Genomic DNA, 16,667 nt, shown 5'->3' with positions numbered 1-16,667 from the left:
TGGTTGCTCGCAGTAGCCCATCATAGAGCCATGCTATAGAAATGCAAAGCCTTAAACTCATACCGTGTAAGGCACGGGCCACGACGGTCGCTACCGTAGCTTTTGGAAGGCCTGCAGATTCCAGGAAGACTGAACCGCGGGAAGATCTGCAGGAACCCGGCCCACTGCTAACTTCCCTCGCACACGCCAAGCTTGGCGAACCACATTGCCCAGCAGTCCCTGCGGCCTTCGGCAGGCGCGGGCGCCGTGCATCCTGGGATTGGTAGTTCTGAGGGCCTTACTGTCGGCTTAAGCTGCCCAGCGCCGCGAACTCGCCTTCCCAGCTTGCCGCGCGGCAAGGGGGTGCATCTCGGCGACCAGGAAACGGGAAAGATGGCGGCTGTTCGGCGACGTTGAGGCCGCGTTGGGCGGTTCCGACTCAGGGTGGTGAGTTCTAGGCAGGGGAGATGGTTCCCTCGAGGTTGTAGAGAAGGCAAGTGTCGGGGGCATGGCTGTGGCCCCTGCCTCCGGGATGAGGCGCGGAAGAACGCCTCGGGGAAGAGGCGCGAGCCGGGGGAAATCTCAGACGGGCAGGAGCGCAGGGGCGCGGGCCCCAGGGGGAGTGCTGGCTGCTGGGGCTCAGGCCACGTTCTGGACGATGTTCCGGGCTCAGACCTTTGGCCGCCGGCACGACTGATTGTTTCCTGCCTCTCGTAGCCCGGTGCCGCAGTCACACTGGAACTTGAATTTTTCTCCCAGAAGCAGCCCGTACTTTCCCGCCTCCGTGCCGTCGGTATTATTAGGCCGGGAATTAGGGAGTTGTTTCTTTCCTTACCCATCCCTAAGGGATCAAGGGCCACTTTCTCAGTGGAGCCTTGCAGAAGTGCTTCTTCGAACTCCCCTACTAGTTCATGCGAGCCTGCCGTACTAGGATGGGTTCTCAGACCCTCTATTGTCGTAAAGCTTCTTAGGGATGGGACTTCCTGTTGTAACTCGCACAGTGTCCTGCGCTGTGCCTTATATGCGGTAGATGGTTGGAAAATACTTAACAGAATGGGAGTTGGGGGGGCGGGGAGACCTGCCCCGGCCGTACAAGAACGGAGGAACTAAAAAGTTCAGGAAATTGGAGAGGAAGGCTGCTGGGAGGCATGGCCGGAGTCCACTTGAGTTTCTGGTTTGCTCTGTGCCACTGAGACAGCTCTTGTCAAGGTCACAAATAATCTCTATTTCCCCAAATGCTGTACTCACTTCTCTGCCCCCTAATCTTTTTTTTTTTTTTTTTTTTTTTTTTTTAAGATTTATTTCATTTATTTGCGTTACAGAGAGAGGCAGAGAGAGAGTGAGGTCTTCCATCCTCTGGTTCACTCCCCAATTGGCTGCAACAGCTGGAGCTGCTCCCATCCAAAGCCAGGAGATTCTTCCAGGTCTCCCATGCAGATGCAGGGGCCCAAGGACTTGGGCCATCTTGTACTGCTTTCTCAGGCCACAGCAGAGAGCTGGATCAGAAGTGGAGTACCCAGGACTTGAACCGGCACCCATATGGGATGCCAGCACTACAGGCGGCGGCTTTACCCACTATGCCACAGCGCCAGTCTCTACAATATTTCTTACTGCTGCTGTGCCTGACCCTTAAGTGTTTAGAGTGTCCCAGAACTTACTATGGGGTTCTCTTCTTTTTCTTTCTTTAACTCTACTTCCTAACTGGGTAATATCATTTAGTGCTCTGTGGCTTCAAAAGCTATGTACCTGTGACTCATGGTTGTCCCCAGACCCTCTGTTGAGTTCCAGGTTTGCATTTCCATATGCCTTCTGAGACTCCCCTCTTGGCTGTCTTATTACAGAGGTCTCAGCTGCAACCTGGCCGAAAGGAACTTTTGGTTCCGTCCTCAATCTCTTCCTTCCCCAGTCTTTGGTTGGTTCTCTATCAGCAACTCAAACTAACAGACTGTTCAGACCACAAATTTAGGAGCTATTTTCTTTTTTAAAGAAATTTATTTTTTATTTATTTGAAAGGCAGAGTTACAGAGTGAGAAGGAGAGACAGAGAGAGAAATCTTGCACGCACTGGTTCACTCCAGAAGTGGCCACAATGGCCAGCCTGTGTCAGGCTGAAGCCAGGAGCCCAGAGCTTCCTCTGGGTCTCGCATGTGGGTGCAGGGGCCCAAGCACTTGGGCCATCCTCTACTGCTTTCCCAGGTGCATTAGCAGTGAAGCAGCCAGGACTTGAAACAGTGCCCACATGGAATGCCGACATCACAGGCTGCTTTGTCCGCTGTGCCACAATGCTGGCCCTACAGTTTGATTTTTAGTTGCAGACATCTAAGCTAACTCCTGCCTCAGTACTTTAGTACTTGCTGTCTCTTCTACCCAATGAATTATTCTCCCTGAACAGATCTGGTTCTGTCTTTCCCATCATGGAAGTCTCAGTTTAAATATAAACTAAAAATTCTTTCTTGAGCCATCCATCTCTTGTTCATGTCACCCCATTTTATTCTCCTTGTTCATAACTATTTGAAATTCACTCTACTATATTGCCTTTTTTTAAAAATTTTTTTAAAGATTTATTTACTTGAAAGGTAGAGGGACAGAGAGGGAGAGCTACAGAGACAGATCTTCCAGATGTTGGTACCCATCTACCAAATGGTCCTGAGCACTGGGGCCATCTTCTGCTCCCTTTCTAAGAGGAGCCTTATCAGGAAGCTGACTGAGAAGCAGAGCAGCTGGTACTGGAACCAGCACCCTGATATGAGATGCCTGTGTTACAAGCAGCGGCTTAACCTGCTATGCCACAACATGCCCACCTCCCCTGGTTTCTTTGGTTTTGTTTGTGTTTTGTTTTGTTTGGAAGACTTAAGGCAGAAAGAGATTTTTCATCTGCTGGTTCACTCCCCCCCAAGTAGTGACAACAGCTGTGTCTGGGCCAGGCTGAAGCTAGGAGCCAGGAACTCCACCCTGATCCCCTGCCTGGGTGGCAGGGGTCATCTGCTCTCTTCCCAGGCCCATGAGCAGGAAGCTGGATCAGAAGTGGAGCAGCCGGGACTCCCAAGTGGCATCTTAACTCCTAGCACAACTGTGGCCCCCAGAGACTTGGTTTAGTTACTGCTAATTTCTGCCACCTTATACATGCTCAGTGAATATTTACTAAAAGAATGAATGATGTTCAGGCTGCCTTGTAGGAAAGATGTCCTCTTTTCTGGACTGTTCTCTCAGGACTTGTCTTAGTCTGCTTTCTGTTACTGTAACAGCATACCTGCAACTGGGCAGTTCTAGAGTAGACGTTAATTGATTGCAGTTCTGGAAACCGGCAAGTTAAAGAGCGTGCTGTGGTACCTACATGCCACATCATAGTGTGGCAAGACAGCAGGCATACCAGAGAAAGCTTGCCTTTTTTTTTTTTTTTTTCTTCCAACTCATCTATATTTGTTACAACCTTTTAAAGCAAAATGATTTGGGCACTACGTTGAGAGCTTGCTTTTATAGCAAAGCCGCTCCCATAATAACCCATCAGTTACCTGAATGTATTTATCAATTTATGAGGGCATTGCCTTCATCAGCCAGATCATCAGCCAAAGATCCCACTTCTCAAGACTGCTGTATTGGGAACCAGGTTTCCAACATGAAATTCAGGAGCCAGGGCTGGCGTCGCGGCTCAATAGGCTAATCCTCCGCCTGCGGCAACGGCACACTGGGTTCTAGTCCGGTCGAGGCGCCAGATTCTGTCCCAGTTGCCCCTCTTCCAGGCTGGCTCTCTGCTGTGGCCCGGGAGTGCAGTGGAGGATGGCCCAAGTGCTTGGGCCCTGCACCCCATGGGAGACCAGGAGAAGCACCTGGCTCCTGGCTTCGGATCAGTGCAGTGTGCCAGCCGCAGTGCGCCGGCCATGGCGGCCATTGGAGGGTGAACCAACGGCAAAGGAAGACCTTTCTCTGTCTCTCTCTCTCTCACTGTCTAGCTCTGCCTGTCAAAAAAAGAAAAAAAAAATTCAGGAGCCACACGCAAACCCTACAAGTGGAAGAGGCTTAAGTATTTCTGTGTGGTACACATGCTGTACTAATGTAGAGAATTTTGTCTTTTTCAAGTAATTGTGAGATAAAACAGGCAGTCTTCAGTTTTTTTTTTTTTTTTTAAGATTTATTTATTTATTTATTTGAGAGGTGGAGTTAGAAAGAGAGATCTTCCATCTGCTGATTCACTCCCCAAATGGCTGCAGTGGCTGGAGCTGGGCTGATCCAAAGCCAGGAGCCAGGAGCTTCTTCTGGGTCTCCCACAGTGGTGCAGGGGCCTAAGCACTTGGGGCATCTTCTGCTGCTTTCCCAGGCACATAGCAGAGAGCTGGATTGGAAGGGGAGCAGCCGGGACTCGAACCAGTGCCCATATGGGATGCCGGCACTGCAGGCAGCGGCTTTACCTGCTATGCGACAGTGCTGGCCCCTGTCTTCACCTTTTAAAAGTGTTACTTTGCGGCCCAGTGCCGCGGCTCAATAGGCTAATCCTCCACTTAGCGGCGCCGGCACACTGGGTTCTGGTCCCGGTCGGGGCGCCGGATTCTGTCCCGGTTGCCCCTCTTCCAGGCCAGCTTTCTGCTGTGGCCCGGGTGTGCAGTGGAGGATGGCCCAAGTGCTTGGGCCCTGCACCCACATGGGAGACCAGGAGAAGCACCTGGCTCCTGCCTTCGGATCAGCGCGGTGTGCCGGCCGCGGCGGCTATTGGAGGATGAACCAACGGCAAAGGAAGACCTTTCTCTCTGTTTCTCTCTCACTGTCCACTCTGCCTGTCAAAAAAAAAGTGTTACTTTGCTCATTTTTGTGTACTGTGAAAAGCTACACATAGGTTTCAAATTTGTTTTTGTGGGACTGGCGCTGTGGTATAGTAGGCTAAGCCTCTGCTTGTGGTGCTGGCATCCCATATGGATTCTGGTTCATGTCCTGGCTCCTCCAATTCCATACAGCTCTCTGCTGTGGCTTGGGAAAGCAGTAGAAGATGGTCCAAGTCCTTGGGCCCATGCACCCATGTGGGAGACCTGGAAGAAGCTCCTCACTCCTGGCTTTGTATTGGCCCAGCTATGGCCGTTGCGGCCATTTGGGGAGTGAACCAGTGGATGGAAGACCTTTCTCTCTGCCTATAACTCTACCTATCAAGTAAATAAATAAAATCTTTATTAAAATTTTTTTGCACCAAAATAAATTATTTTTCAATTCTATTTCTGATGAACTTGTGGAAGTACTGTTGTTATTTGAGCTTTTCACCTATAAAGTAATTATACTGTTAGATCTATCTCATAGGGTTTTTTTTTAAATTATTTATTTATTTATTTGAAAGGCAGAATTACAGAGAGGCAGAGGCAGAGAGAGAGAGAGAGAGAGAGAGAGAGAGAGAGAGAGAAAGAGAGATCTTCCATCTGCTGGTTTGCTCCCCAGATGGCCACAATGGCTGGAGCTGTGCTGATCCGAAGCCAGAAGCCAGGAGCTTCTTCTGGGTCTCCCATGCAGGTGCAGGGGCCCAAGGACTTGGGCCATCTTCTACTGCTTTCCCAGGACATAGCAGAGAGCTGGATCAGAAGTGGAGTAGCCAGGACCAAACTGGCACCCATATGGGATGCCAGCACTTCACGCAGCGGCTTTACCCCCTACACCGCAGCACCGGCCCCCTTTGGGTTGTTGTAAGATCAAGTAAAGTACATATAAGCAGTTGAGCGTGGTGCCCAGTGCATCATAAATATTCCTGGTACCCACAACAGATGGCAGGAGAGCTGGCTGACAAAAAGGACCGAGATGTGTCACCTTCTAAGGAGGAAAGGAAGCGCTCACGGAGCCCTGACAGAGAGCGGGATAGGGACCGGGACCGGAAGTCTTCCCCCGCTAAAGAGCGGAAGCGGCACCGCTCAAGGGATCGACGCCGCGGGGGCAGCCGCTCTCGTTCCCGTTCCCGTTCCAAGTCTACAGAGAGGTAAGGAGCCGCCGTCTGTCTGTGACACCGGAAGGGGGTCCATTTCCTGCTGCTTCATCCTTGGTTCTTCTGATGCGTTCAGTATCAGGCATCTCCCTTTTCATGCCCCAGCTGTTGGACTGGCAGGTGTTTTCCGGTTTCCTCCGTGGCCCAGCTCTGAAAGGGACCTTGTAAGAGGAAGATCCAAATAATCCAGGAGAACCATTCACCTGTTCACCCAGCCTGTGGTCTGTTGTTGCCATTACTGCTTAGCAGGACAGCTGGTCTGTAAGGTCCTCTTAGAATTCCCTCACAACTTCCCCAGTTTATAAGACATTTCCATGGGGAGCATAGAGCCTCAAAACTCCCACCAGGGCTGCAGGGAAGCAGGGTGCTCTGGAAATATCAAAAGACTTCCTGAATTTGCTGTCTTCCAGAGAGCGGCGGCACAAAGAACGAGAACGGGATAAGGAGCGAGATCGGAATAAGAAGGACCGAGATCGAGACAAGGATGGGCACCGACGGGACAAGGACCGGAAGCGATCCAGGTACCGAGGGGGTGGGGCTGGGATTTCACGGAGTGCTCCCGCTTCCTCTCTGCATTCTGTGGCTGATCCTGCTTGTAGTGAGTTGAGTGCACACCTGTCTTTCTTAAAAGCACGAACCTATGTGCCAGATGGCCTTGCCCCCACGTTGGAGACCCAGAAGAAGTTCCTGGCTCCTGGCTTCTGTCTGGCCCAGCTCTGGCCATTGCAACCATTCAGGGAGTGAACCAGCAGATGGAAGATCTCTCTCTGTCTCTCCCTATCTCTAACTCTGACTTTAAAATAAATAAATCTTTTAAAAAAAAACACATATCTTTTAAAAGCTCTAACACTTAAATTTTTAAAAAGATTTATTTATTTACTTGAAAGAGAGAGGGAGAGACAGAGACATCTTCCATTGTCTAGTTCACTCCTCAAGTGGCCACAATGGCCAGGGCTGATGCAGGCTGAAGCCAGGAGCTTCATCTGTGTCTCCCATGTGGGTGGAAGGGGCCCTAGCACTTAGGCCATCTTCCATTGCTTTCCCAAGTCATTAGCAAGGAGCTGGATCAGAAATAGAGCAGATACAACCCAAACCTGGTGCCCATATGGGATGCTGGTATCATAGGCAGTGGCTTTACTTGCTGCCCCACAACTCCAGCCCCTTTTATTTCCTTTTTATTTAAGAGGCAAAGACAGAGAGAGGAACGGACAGCGATCTTACCATCTGCTGGTTCATTCCCCAGATGACCACAAGAGCCAGGGCTGGGCTGGGCCAAAGCCAGGTGCCTGGAACTCCATCTGGGTCTCCCACATGGGTGGCAGAGGCCCAAGTGCTTGAGCAGCTGTCTTCCAGAAGTCAGGACATGCATTAGCAGGACGCTGGGTCAGAAACGGACTCAATCCGGGCACTGTGGTGTAGCTGCAGATGTCCCAAGTGACGACCTCACTGCTGCACCCAACGCAGGCCCTGGGTGTCTTCTTCAGAGAGTGTAATAGTTAGTGAAGTCACAGTACTGTGAGGCTCAACTTGTTCTTAGAATTTAGAAAGTAATTTGAAACGCTTGCCAGCCCATAGAGTGTTCCTTTAGGTCCATTGGCCCACTCAGTTTCCTACCAGGATATATGTTTGTTGGAATAGTTTAGTGTCCTTGAGCCTTGATCTCTCTGCTCTGGAAACTTTCCATGTGAGGTTCTATTTTTTATTTTTTTTAAGATTTATTTATTTATTTGAAAGAGTTAGGAGGAGAGGGAGAGAGAGAGAGAGAGAGAGAGGGAGAGAGAGGTAGAGGTCTTCCATCCACTGGTTTACTCTCCAACTGGCCATATGGCCGGAGCTGTGCGATCTGAAGCCAGGAGCCAGGAGCTTCTTCTGGGTCTCCCACACGAGTGCAGGGGCCCAAGGACTTGGGCCATCTTCTACTGCTTTCCCAGGCCATAGCAGAGAGCTGGATTGGAAGTGGAGCAGCAGGGACTCGAACCGGCGCCTGTATGGGATGCGGGCACTGCAGGTGGCAGCCTTGCCCACTACGCCACAGTGCCGGCCTCCTTGTGAGGTTCTGAACAGACCAGACTGAGCATGCCACACAGTCAGTGGAGTTGCCTGAGACTTTTGCAGTCTGTGGGCACTGCTGTGTGTATACATAGTATCTTCTTGGCTTCTGGGGTAGTCTTGGAGGTTAAATTCGCTGTATATTATAAAGCTGAGGCGGCTTTCCTAACCCTGCAGCTGCTGTGTGGAGGCACTGTTTGGATGTCAGTAGTGAAGGGCGACTTCCTGGGAGAGTTTTAGGCTCAGGAAAGAGGAGTCAGGTAGAACGGGGCCAGTGTGGTGAGTCTCGGAGAGCTTCCCTCCTGTTTTGGGGCTCAGCCTAAACCTCATCCAGGACCTGGGAAAGACAGCAGTATGGACCCTTCCTGTTCCCTTTCCTTAAAGCTTATCTCCTGGCCGAGGAAAAGATTTTAAATCTCGGAAAGACAGAGACTCTAAGAAGGATGACGAGGATGAGCACGGTGATAAGAGGCCTAAGGTAAGGAGGAGGAAGGTCTTTGCAGCCTCTCACTCCAGCCCTGCTTCCTGGATCTCGTGCGGCAGGGAGCCTTCAGGGACTGAAGTCCTGTGTTTCATCTGCAGGTGCAGCCACTATCCCTGGAGGAACTTCTGGCCAAGAAGAAGGCTGAGGAAGAAGCTGAGGCCAAGGTGAGAGCTTGGGAACGTGGGGTGCCCTAAACAAATACCACGGGAACAGCAGCAGGGTTTCATGTCCCAGTTCTGGCGACCAACTTGGCGCCGGGAATGAAGGTGTCAGCGGGATTGTTTCTTCTGAGGCCCTGCCCTTAGCTCGTGGTCTGCTCTCTCTTCCTCCGTCTTTACCTCGCCCTCTGTCTGTGCACGCGTGCACCTGCTGTCTCCCTGGGTGTCCACATTTGCTCTTCTAAGGATGCCAGCCATCCTGGATTGCCCCCCAGTGACCTCATTGTAACCCAGTCACCTTCCTAAAGGCCTTGTCTCCAAGCCGCTACATCTTGGAGTACAGCGTTTAGGGTTTCAACATATGAATTTGGGGTGGGGCTGGGTTGGGGGGAGACATAGTTTAGGTCGTAGTCAGATCTGAGGCCTGTTTCTGTTTTCCTTAGTAGGTGTAATGCCTGAGAGCGCATTTGTGGGCTCCCAGCTGTGCTATGATTGTGCATATACCTTGCTCCCAGATTCTGATCAGTGACGTGGCTGTCCCCTGCTCCAAGATCCTCTGTTTATAATCCCAATCTGTTTTATAGCCCAAGTTCCTCTCCAAAGCCGAGCGAGAGGCCGAAGCTCTGAAGCGGCGGCAGCAGGAGGTGGAAGAGCGGCAGCGGGTGCTTGAAGAGGAGAGGAAGAAAAGGAAACAGTTCCAGGACTTGGGCCGCAAGATGTTGGGTTTGTTTTTCCACCCTGTGCCTGCCCTAGTTATGGGGTAGGAAGGAGGTATATGGGATTGTGGTGTCAATCAGGACACTGCACTGGAGTTTGGGTGAGGGGAGATGGGGGGAGGTTGGAAGAAAAGCCGCTCTCTGTTACAGCTTCATGTTTTCTGTGCTCTCAGTGTGCCCCTTGTTTTTCCCCTTGGCACCCCTTGTCTGGGTCCCCTCCCTTCCCTCTCCCTTTTCTCTCTTACTGAACTCCTCTGCAGTGTTTCTTCCTTTGGCCTGCAGAAGACCCTCAGGAACGGGAGCGTCGGGAACGCAGGGAGAGGATGGAGCGGGAGACCAACGGGAACGAGGATGAGGAGGGGCGGCAGAAGATTCGGGAAGAGAAGGACAAGAGCAAGGAGTTGCATGCTATTAAGGTGCAGGCTCCCACCACCAAATAACAAGATGTAGTGACTTGGCTGTTCTGATCTCTGCGTGTGCCACATGGGCCTTGAGGTTGATAGGCGTGGTGCTGTCTCCCCGGACAGGAGCGTTACCTGGGCGGCATCAAAAAGCGGCGCCGAACGAGGCATCTCAATGACCGCAAGTTTGTGTTCGAGTGGGATGCATCCGAGGACACATCCATCGACTACAACCCTCTGTGAGTAGCTTCGACCAGGCCGTCCTAGAGAGAGCCAGGGACTGCGAGGTAGAAGTTAGCTCATGGAGGGTGGGAAAATTGGTGGGCCGTTACTCAGCCAGCCCTAAGAGTGAGGAAGCACCCTGGCTAGGAAGGAGAGCTGTGGCAGGTTGGTAATTAGCCTCCTGCTGCTGTAACAGCCCCTTCTCTCTTTTTTTGCTTCCTCTGGCTCAATCCCAGGTACAAAGAACGGCACCAGGTGCAGTTGCTAGGGCGAGGCTTCATTGCAGGCATTGACCTAAAGCAGCAGAAGCGGGAACAGTCACGTTTCTATGGAGACCTGATGGAGAAGAGGCGAACGCTGGAAGAAAAGGAGCAGGAGGAGTGAGTGATCGGGGCTGGGGCAGGGGGGCTGAACCCAAAGTCTCTGCAGAAAGCAGTTGGTGGGCGCTGAGGCCACTCCCTCCGTGGGTGCCCCCCAGGGCAAGACTCCGCAAGCTTCGCAAGAAGGAAGCCAAGCAGCGCTGGGATGATCGCCATTGGTCCCAGAAGAAGTTGGACGAGATGACGGACAGGGACTGGCGGATCTTCCGCGAGGACTACAGCATCACCACCAAAGGCGGCAAGATTCCCAACCCCATCCGATCTTGGAAAGACTCTTCTTTGCCGCCTCACATCCTGGAGGTCATTGATAAGTGCGGCTACAAGGTGAGGAGGCGCAGTTGTGTCCTTACTTTCTAGGGAATGCTGACTCAGTTTGGGAATAGAGGTCGCTGGTCCTTGACTGTTTGGTGCCTCCTCTGCCAGTCGGCGCCACAGTGGCTTTGTCTGTCCCTCCTTGGTGCAAGTGTTGGCCTTCAGTGTGTGTTTTTTCTTGGGTCCTCATTCTTTTGAACTGTGTGCTAAAATATGTCAGTGGTAGTGGTAGCCTGGGCAGTGTAATTCTGCCTGTACCCATTTCTTTCCTCCTGGGTCACTGCAGGAACCGACACCTATCCAGCGTCAGGCAATTCCCATTGGGCTGCAGAATCGCGACATCATTGGTGTCGCTGAGACGGGCAGTGGCAAGACGGCAGCTTTCCTCATCCCGTTGCTGGTCTGGATCACCACGCTTCCCAAAATTGACAGGTGGGCTCAGTTGGCACCAGTTGGAGCGGGCTTTGGTGGATAGGAAAGGTGAAAGTCAAAAGTGGGGTTGAGTTTTAAGTCGGTTACCAACAAGCTCCCTTCTTTATTCTGGGTCTGATATTAGGGAATAAGTGCATCACGATTTCAAAGAAGGGATGCTTCTGTTGCGGGCAGGGACCACTCCCTGGAGAACTTCCCTATCCTGGAGTCTCTTGAGTTTGGAGAGGGATTATTGGCATCCTTTTCTCACCGCCTCCCCATGTCCATAGCCACCCTTAAGAGTGACCATATCTTCCTCTGTGAGTGGGTAAGAACCAAAGCTGACGAAGCTGTGGGGTGCCGCATTTACCACAGGATCGAAGAGTCGGACCAGGGCCCTTACGCCATCATCCTGGCTCCCACCCGCGAACTGGCTCAGCAGATCGAGGAGGAGACTATCAAGTTTGGGAAGCCCCTGGGCATCCGCACCGTGGCTGTCATTGGTGGCATCTCCAGGGAGGACCAGGGCTTCCGGCTGCGCATGGGCTGCGAGGTTTGTTTCCCTGGACAGCAGCCAGTCAGCTAGTCTGGAAATCTCTGTTCTGAGGCTCTGTTTCTGGTTTCTAGAATATATGTGCAGTAAAAATTCAGGAAGGGCCTGAGGTATATTTATATATATAAAACAGCCCATATATATATGGGCTATTTTTTTTTATTTTATTTTATTCTATTTATTTGAAAGGCAGAGTGACAGAGGGAGACAAATAGATCTTCCATCTGGTGGTTCATTCCCCAAATGCCACAACAGCCAGCTTTGGCCCAGTCTGGAGCCAGGCATTCCATCTGGGTCTCCCACGTGGGTAGTAGGGGCCCAGGTACCTATGCCGTCATCTGCTGCTTTCCCAGGCACATGAGCAGGAGGATAGATCAGAAGCGGAACAGCTGGGACCTGAACCGGCGCTCTGATGTGCTATCACGGCGTTGCAAATGGCAGCTTAACTTGCTGTGCCACAGTGTCTGCCCCTGTGTGCCGTTATTTACCAAGAGCTCATGCAACAGGGATTATGTTGCATACGGTATATATTGTATAAGCTCATTAATTTTCACAGTGACCATATTGGAGTAGGTAATGGTATCTCCCAGCTCCTCTATAAATGTTAAAAATTTGCCCAGACTGACACGTGGCTGGCAGGCAGTGGGTGGAGCTGAGATTCTCTTCCAAAGCCTGTGCTCTCAAGTACAGTACTCTCAAGTCAGTGACCGCGTTGCCGTCTCGGGAAGAGGGACAAGAGTTTTTTACAAGAAGTCTGCCTGTAGGAATTAAGTCTTCTGCAGACTTCTGAGTGTAATTCCTTTGTTTAGCCCCTCTCTGTGACATCTGTTAGCTTCTCTCCTTTCTAAGAAATTTCCTTCTGATGTTACCGCCTCTGCCTAACCCCTGGGCTTTACCCAGAGACCTCATGCATCCTTGAGAAGTCTAAGAGAGCCAGCGAGTGCGCGCTGTCCTACCAGTTCTCAGGAGCGTTCGCTGGCAAACATGCTTCGCAACCGTGGTCCCCATTCCTTGGCCCTGGCGATCTGCTGCTTAACCGAGTGGCTGGCTCACTTCCGGGAGAAGCAGGGGATGCCTGCCGGGGCCATATATGATTACACTGTACCCCCCAGATTGTGATTGCTACCCCGGGACGTCTGATTGATGTGCTGGAGAACCGCTACCTGGTGCTGAGCCGCTGTACCTATGTGGTTCTGGATGAGGCAGATCGGATGATTGACATGGGCTTTGAGCCGGACGTCCAGAAGATCCTGGAACACATGCCCGTCAGCAACCAGAAGCCAGACACCGACGAGGCGGAGGACCCCGAGAAGATGCTGGCCAACTTCGAGTCAGGAAAACATAAGTACCGCCAAGTAAGGCTGCTTCCCTAACGGGAAAGCTGGGCAGCTGCCCACAGATGCTCCTTGGCCCCCTTGCCTCAGGTGGGCCCAGAGTACTTGTTTTCAGAATGGTTAGATGTTCCTAGGTGCAGTCCTCGGACAGGTCTAGGGGTGGCACCATTGAGCTTACCCCGGAAGAATGAGTCTCAGGGACCCAGAGCACAGGTGCCGGCAGCTGCTCTTAGGCCCTCTGCCCTGAAGAACGGTGCGGGGCAAAGACGAGAGGGCAAAGGACACAATATCCTAAGGCAGGGGTTACTGTAAGAGACAGAGAGCTCCCATCCAGGGTTCAGTCCCCAGATGCCCCCCACGATGGGGGTTGTGCTGTGCTAAAGCTGGGAGCCAGGAACTCAATCCAGGTTTTCCACAGGAATAGCAGGGGCCACTTGCTGCCTCTCGGGGTCTGCATTAGAAGGAGGTAGAGCCACACTCGGGCACTCCAGTAACGAATGCGGGCATCCCGGGTGGCATCTTAACTGCTGTACCACCTGCTGGCTTCCCTCGTTTTAGCTTGCCTCGCCTGGGTTAGGCTGCCTGCAGACATGGTCGGGTATGCCGGCTGGGGCCCAGAGCTGAGCCTCCTGTTTCCACAGACAGTCATGTTCACGGCCACCATGCCCCCAGCCGTGGAGCGTCTGGCCAGGAGCTATCTTCGGCGACCTGCTGTGGTGTACATTGGCTCTGCCGGCAAGCCCCACGAGCGGGTGGAACAGAAGGTCTTCCTCATGTCTGAGTCAGAGAAGAGGTACGGAGACAGCTGACCTGGGGGCAACCAGGTTGAGAGGGAACTTCCTGCAGGGCCGTGTCGAGGAGCTGCTCTCCAGGACGCCAAGGGCCTTGCTGATCCTCAGCTCCTGTTCTTGGGTCAGGGGCGGGCACTTCGCTGGCGTGGCTGCTGCATCACATCTCATCTTTCCTCTCGTGCCCCTTTCCCCAGGAAGAAGCTGTTGGCAATCCTGGAGCAAGGCTTTGACCCGCCCATCATCATTTTTGTCAACCAGAAGAAGGGTTGCGATGTGCTGGCCAAATCCCTGGAGAAGATGGGGGTATGTCTGGCAGGGGAGAGCAGAGGGCGGCCTGCAAAGACCACCAATGACACTAGAGGGGTCCTCAGGGCCTGGGCTTTCAGTCCCACTCAGGGCCAGAGGGACATGGAGGACCCTGTCCGTTCCAGCAGCAGCAGCCAACGCTGCCTGGGGTCTTCATCCATGAGAGATGGGCCCCGCATTCTGACAGAGTCTGGGCACGTGGAACAGAGCAAGCCAAAGCAGTGTCTGCAGACGTTTGGGAAGGGATGTGATGGTGTCAGCGGGGCAGCGTTGCTAACCATGTCCGCTATTGCTGGCGCTGGGGCTTGAAGGAAGGGTGCATCCTCGCCACCCTGCTCTTATCTCCCTGAACTTCTACCCTGATCTCCGTCTGATTCTCTCCCCAGTCCTTCTCAGCTGTCTGACTCCCTGTCTCACCCCAGATGGCTTTGTCCTTGTCCTTACCCTGTCTGTCCCCGCCGCCCCCCACTGGTGTCTGCCCCCACTTTCCTGAGCTCATCTGTTTCCTCCTCCCTCTCAGGAGCCCTTATTCTTTCCCTCTCTCCTGCCCTGCCACCCCCCGCCCCGCCCTCCCCATCTGTCTCCGTCCTTTCTTGGATGTCTTCTCATGCTCCCGTTGCTGGCTCTTCACCCCACTGTTGTCTCCCAACAGTACAATGCGTGTACATTGCATGGTGGAAAAGGCCAGGAACAGCGAGAGTTCGCTCTGTCCAACCTCAAGGCCGGTGCCAAGGATATTTTGGTGGCTACCGATGTGGCTGGTCGTGGTATCGACATCCAAGATGTATCTATGGTTGTCAACTACGATATGGCCAAAAATATTGAAGGTAAGTGGGGGAAATTAGGTAAGTGGGGGGAATTAGGACTCCTTGCCACTTCCCACGCAAAGTCACGGTGCCACCCTGGGGAGACCACTGCTGCCATCTCTCACGGCTCCAAGTCTGGAGTCACTTGTTCAGTGGGCAGAGCTCTGGCACTTTACCTTACCTGGACTTGTCCAGCCTCTGTGGTAGAGGTGTGGGGAGGGAGGAAGCTGGGCGGCTGTTGGTGTGGCCGGATGTGGTGCAGTGGTTGACCACAGCCAGCCGTGGGAACAGGGAGATGGGTACCCGTGGGAAAGCGCCACAGGTGCTTTTGGTCAGGCAGTGCAGGACACACTCAGTGCTGGGGAGGGGGCGGCCTTAGAAGTGGAGACTGAGGGGCGCCCCTCCTGTTCCCCAGATTACATCCACCGCATCGGCCGCACTGGGCGAGCAGGCAAGAGTGGCGTGGCCATCACCTTCCTCACCAAAGAGGACTCCGCTGTGTTCTATGAGCTGAAGCAGGCCATCCTGGAAAGCCCAGTGTCTTCCTGTCCACCCGAGCTGGCCAACCACCCAGATGCCCAGCACAAGCCAGGCACCATCCTCACCAAGAAGCGCCGGGAAGAGACCATCTTTGCCTGACACAGCACTCTTCCCGTAGGCCTAAGGGCATGAGCCGAAGCTGCCGGGTGCCTCCTATCCCTCTCTCCAGACTCTTAACCCTGGGTCCTGGCAGCTTGGGTGACAGTCAGACCGCCTGGCCCAGACCTCCACTCTGGAGGCCTGAGCATGGTGTTGCAAGAGGGGAGGAAGTCACCACCGGTGTGGCCCTGCTCTGCCCCTCCGGGGGCCTTTGTGATTGTTCTGGGCTGTCCGCTCACGCCAGGTCATGGGGGCAGCAGTGGGCACTACCCATCCCTGCCCCTTGTCCTGGGTGAGAGCCTGGCTGCCTGGCTGGGCCCTCCTTTGGCACAGGTGGGACTGTGACTGGAAGCTGCAGCAGCGTCATGGCCCTAGATGACCCGGGGAGGGGGTTGGGGGGTTCTGGCACGGTGAGGACTGTGGAGCTCGGACTCTCATCTTGACAGCTGCTTCCCCACTTGGATTCTAGAGCAAGTTGAGAGCCTTTGGGACTGCATGTCCCCAGGCCCAGGGGTGCTGTGCACTCCAGGCATTCCTCCCCCAGGGAATTTTTAGTAGATGTGGGGACAGGGTGAGCTGGCTGTGTTCATCTTTAAGTCACTGAGTGAAGTTTCTGTTTTCTATTCTCTGAGAAGATGAGTTTGTATGTTCTGAGAATAAATATGGGAATATTAAGGTTGTGTCTAGTTTTAGCCGATTCTCCCTGCCACCACACAGGACAGGAGAACCGGGTCTTTGCCAGCAGTCATACGTCTACAGGTGTAGAAGCCGGGGCAAGCCGGTCTTGCCGCAGCCTCACACACATCTCAGAGCTTTTGCTTATTGGCTCTCCAGGGGCTGGGGCTACTGCTCACTGAAGAGACAGGTGCCAGAGGCATCACGGTGCTGAGCAGGGCCCAGTTGAGGGAGGTCTTGAGAGGGCTGTGGTCCCCTTCCTACCTCCCTGCCCCCCAACCATTAGTATGCTCTTCCTTAGTCCTCAGAAAGAGCTTGGCAAGTCCATGGAATTCAAGTTCCAGCTATGTCCAGGGCTTTTTTTTTGGCCTGAGGCAGGGACAGTGGAAAGCTGTGACTAAGCCTCTTCCCCACCTCGCAGAACCGGCATCTTGGAGTCCCTCCAGATACCCGGCCATGAGGTGTGGAGGGGGTGCTGGGGACTACAGTGCCTCCCCCAGCC

General features: G+C 53.2%; 1 protein-coding gene and 1 long non-coding RNA gene across 3 annotated transcripts in view; one reads left to right on the top strand and one right to left on the bottom strand.

Annotated features, from left to right (window-relative positions):
- The window catches only part of LOC149123462 (uncharacterized), a 32,523-nt gene extending 32,312 nt beyond the window's left edge, over positions 1-211 (bottom strand). For both annotated transcript variants that reach the window (XR_016216705.1, XR_016216706.1), the window contains exon 1: positions 64-211. This is a non-coding gene — a long non-coding RNA (uncharacterized LOC149123462). The remainder of the gene's footprint in view (positions 1-63) is intronic.
- A 78-nt stretch (positions 212-289) lies between these two features.
- On the top strand, positions 290-16,165 carry DDX23 (DEAD-box helicase 23). Its single transcript, XM_002711033.6, has 17 exons — positions 290-426; positions 5,714-5,922; positions 6,339-6,449; positions 8,362-8,455; positions 8,560-8,625; positions 9,204-9,342; positions 9,618-9,751; positions 9,863-9,975; positions 10,195-10,338; positions 10,437-10,662; positions 10,937-11,082; positions 11,437-11,614; positions 12,727-12,969; positions 13,590-13,741; positions 13,934-14,042; positions 14,698-14,872; positions 15,267-16,165. Exons 2-17 carry the CDS (start codon positions 5,714-5,716, stop codon positions 15,488-15,490), a joined length of 2,463 nt encoding a protein of 820 aa, XP_002711079.1. The 5' UTR covers positions 290-426; the 3' UTR covers positions 15,491-16,165.
- The last annotated feature ends 502 nt before the right edge of the window (positions 16,166-16,667 follow it).

Source organism: Oryctolagus cuniculus, chromosome 11, assembly GCF_051225735.1.
Source record: "Oryctolagus cuniculus isolate XC-2025 breed Fujian yellow rabbit chromosome 11, ASM5122573v1, whole genome shotgun sequence".
Taxonomy (NCBI): Eukaryota; Metazoa; Chordata; class Mammalia; order Lagomorpha; family Leporidae; genus Oryctolagus; species Oryctolagus cuniculus.
This window is presented reverse-complemented; position numbering and strand designations above follow the sequence as displayed.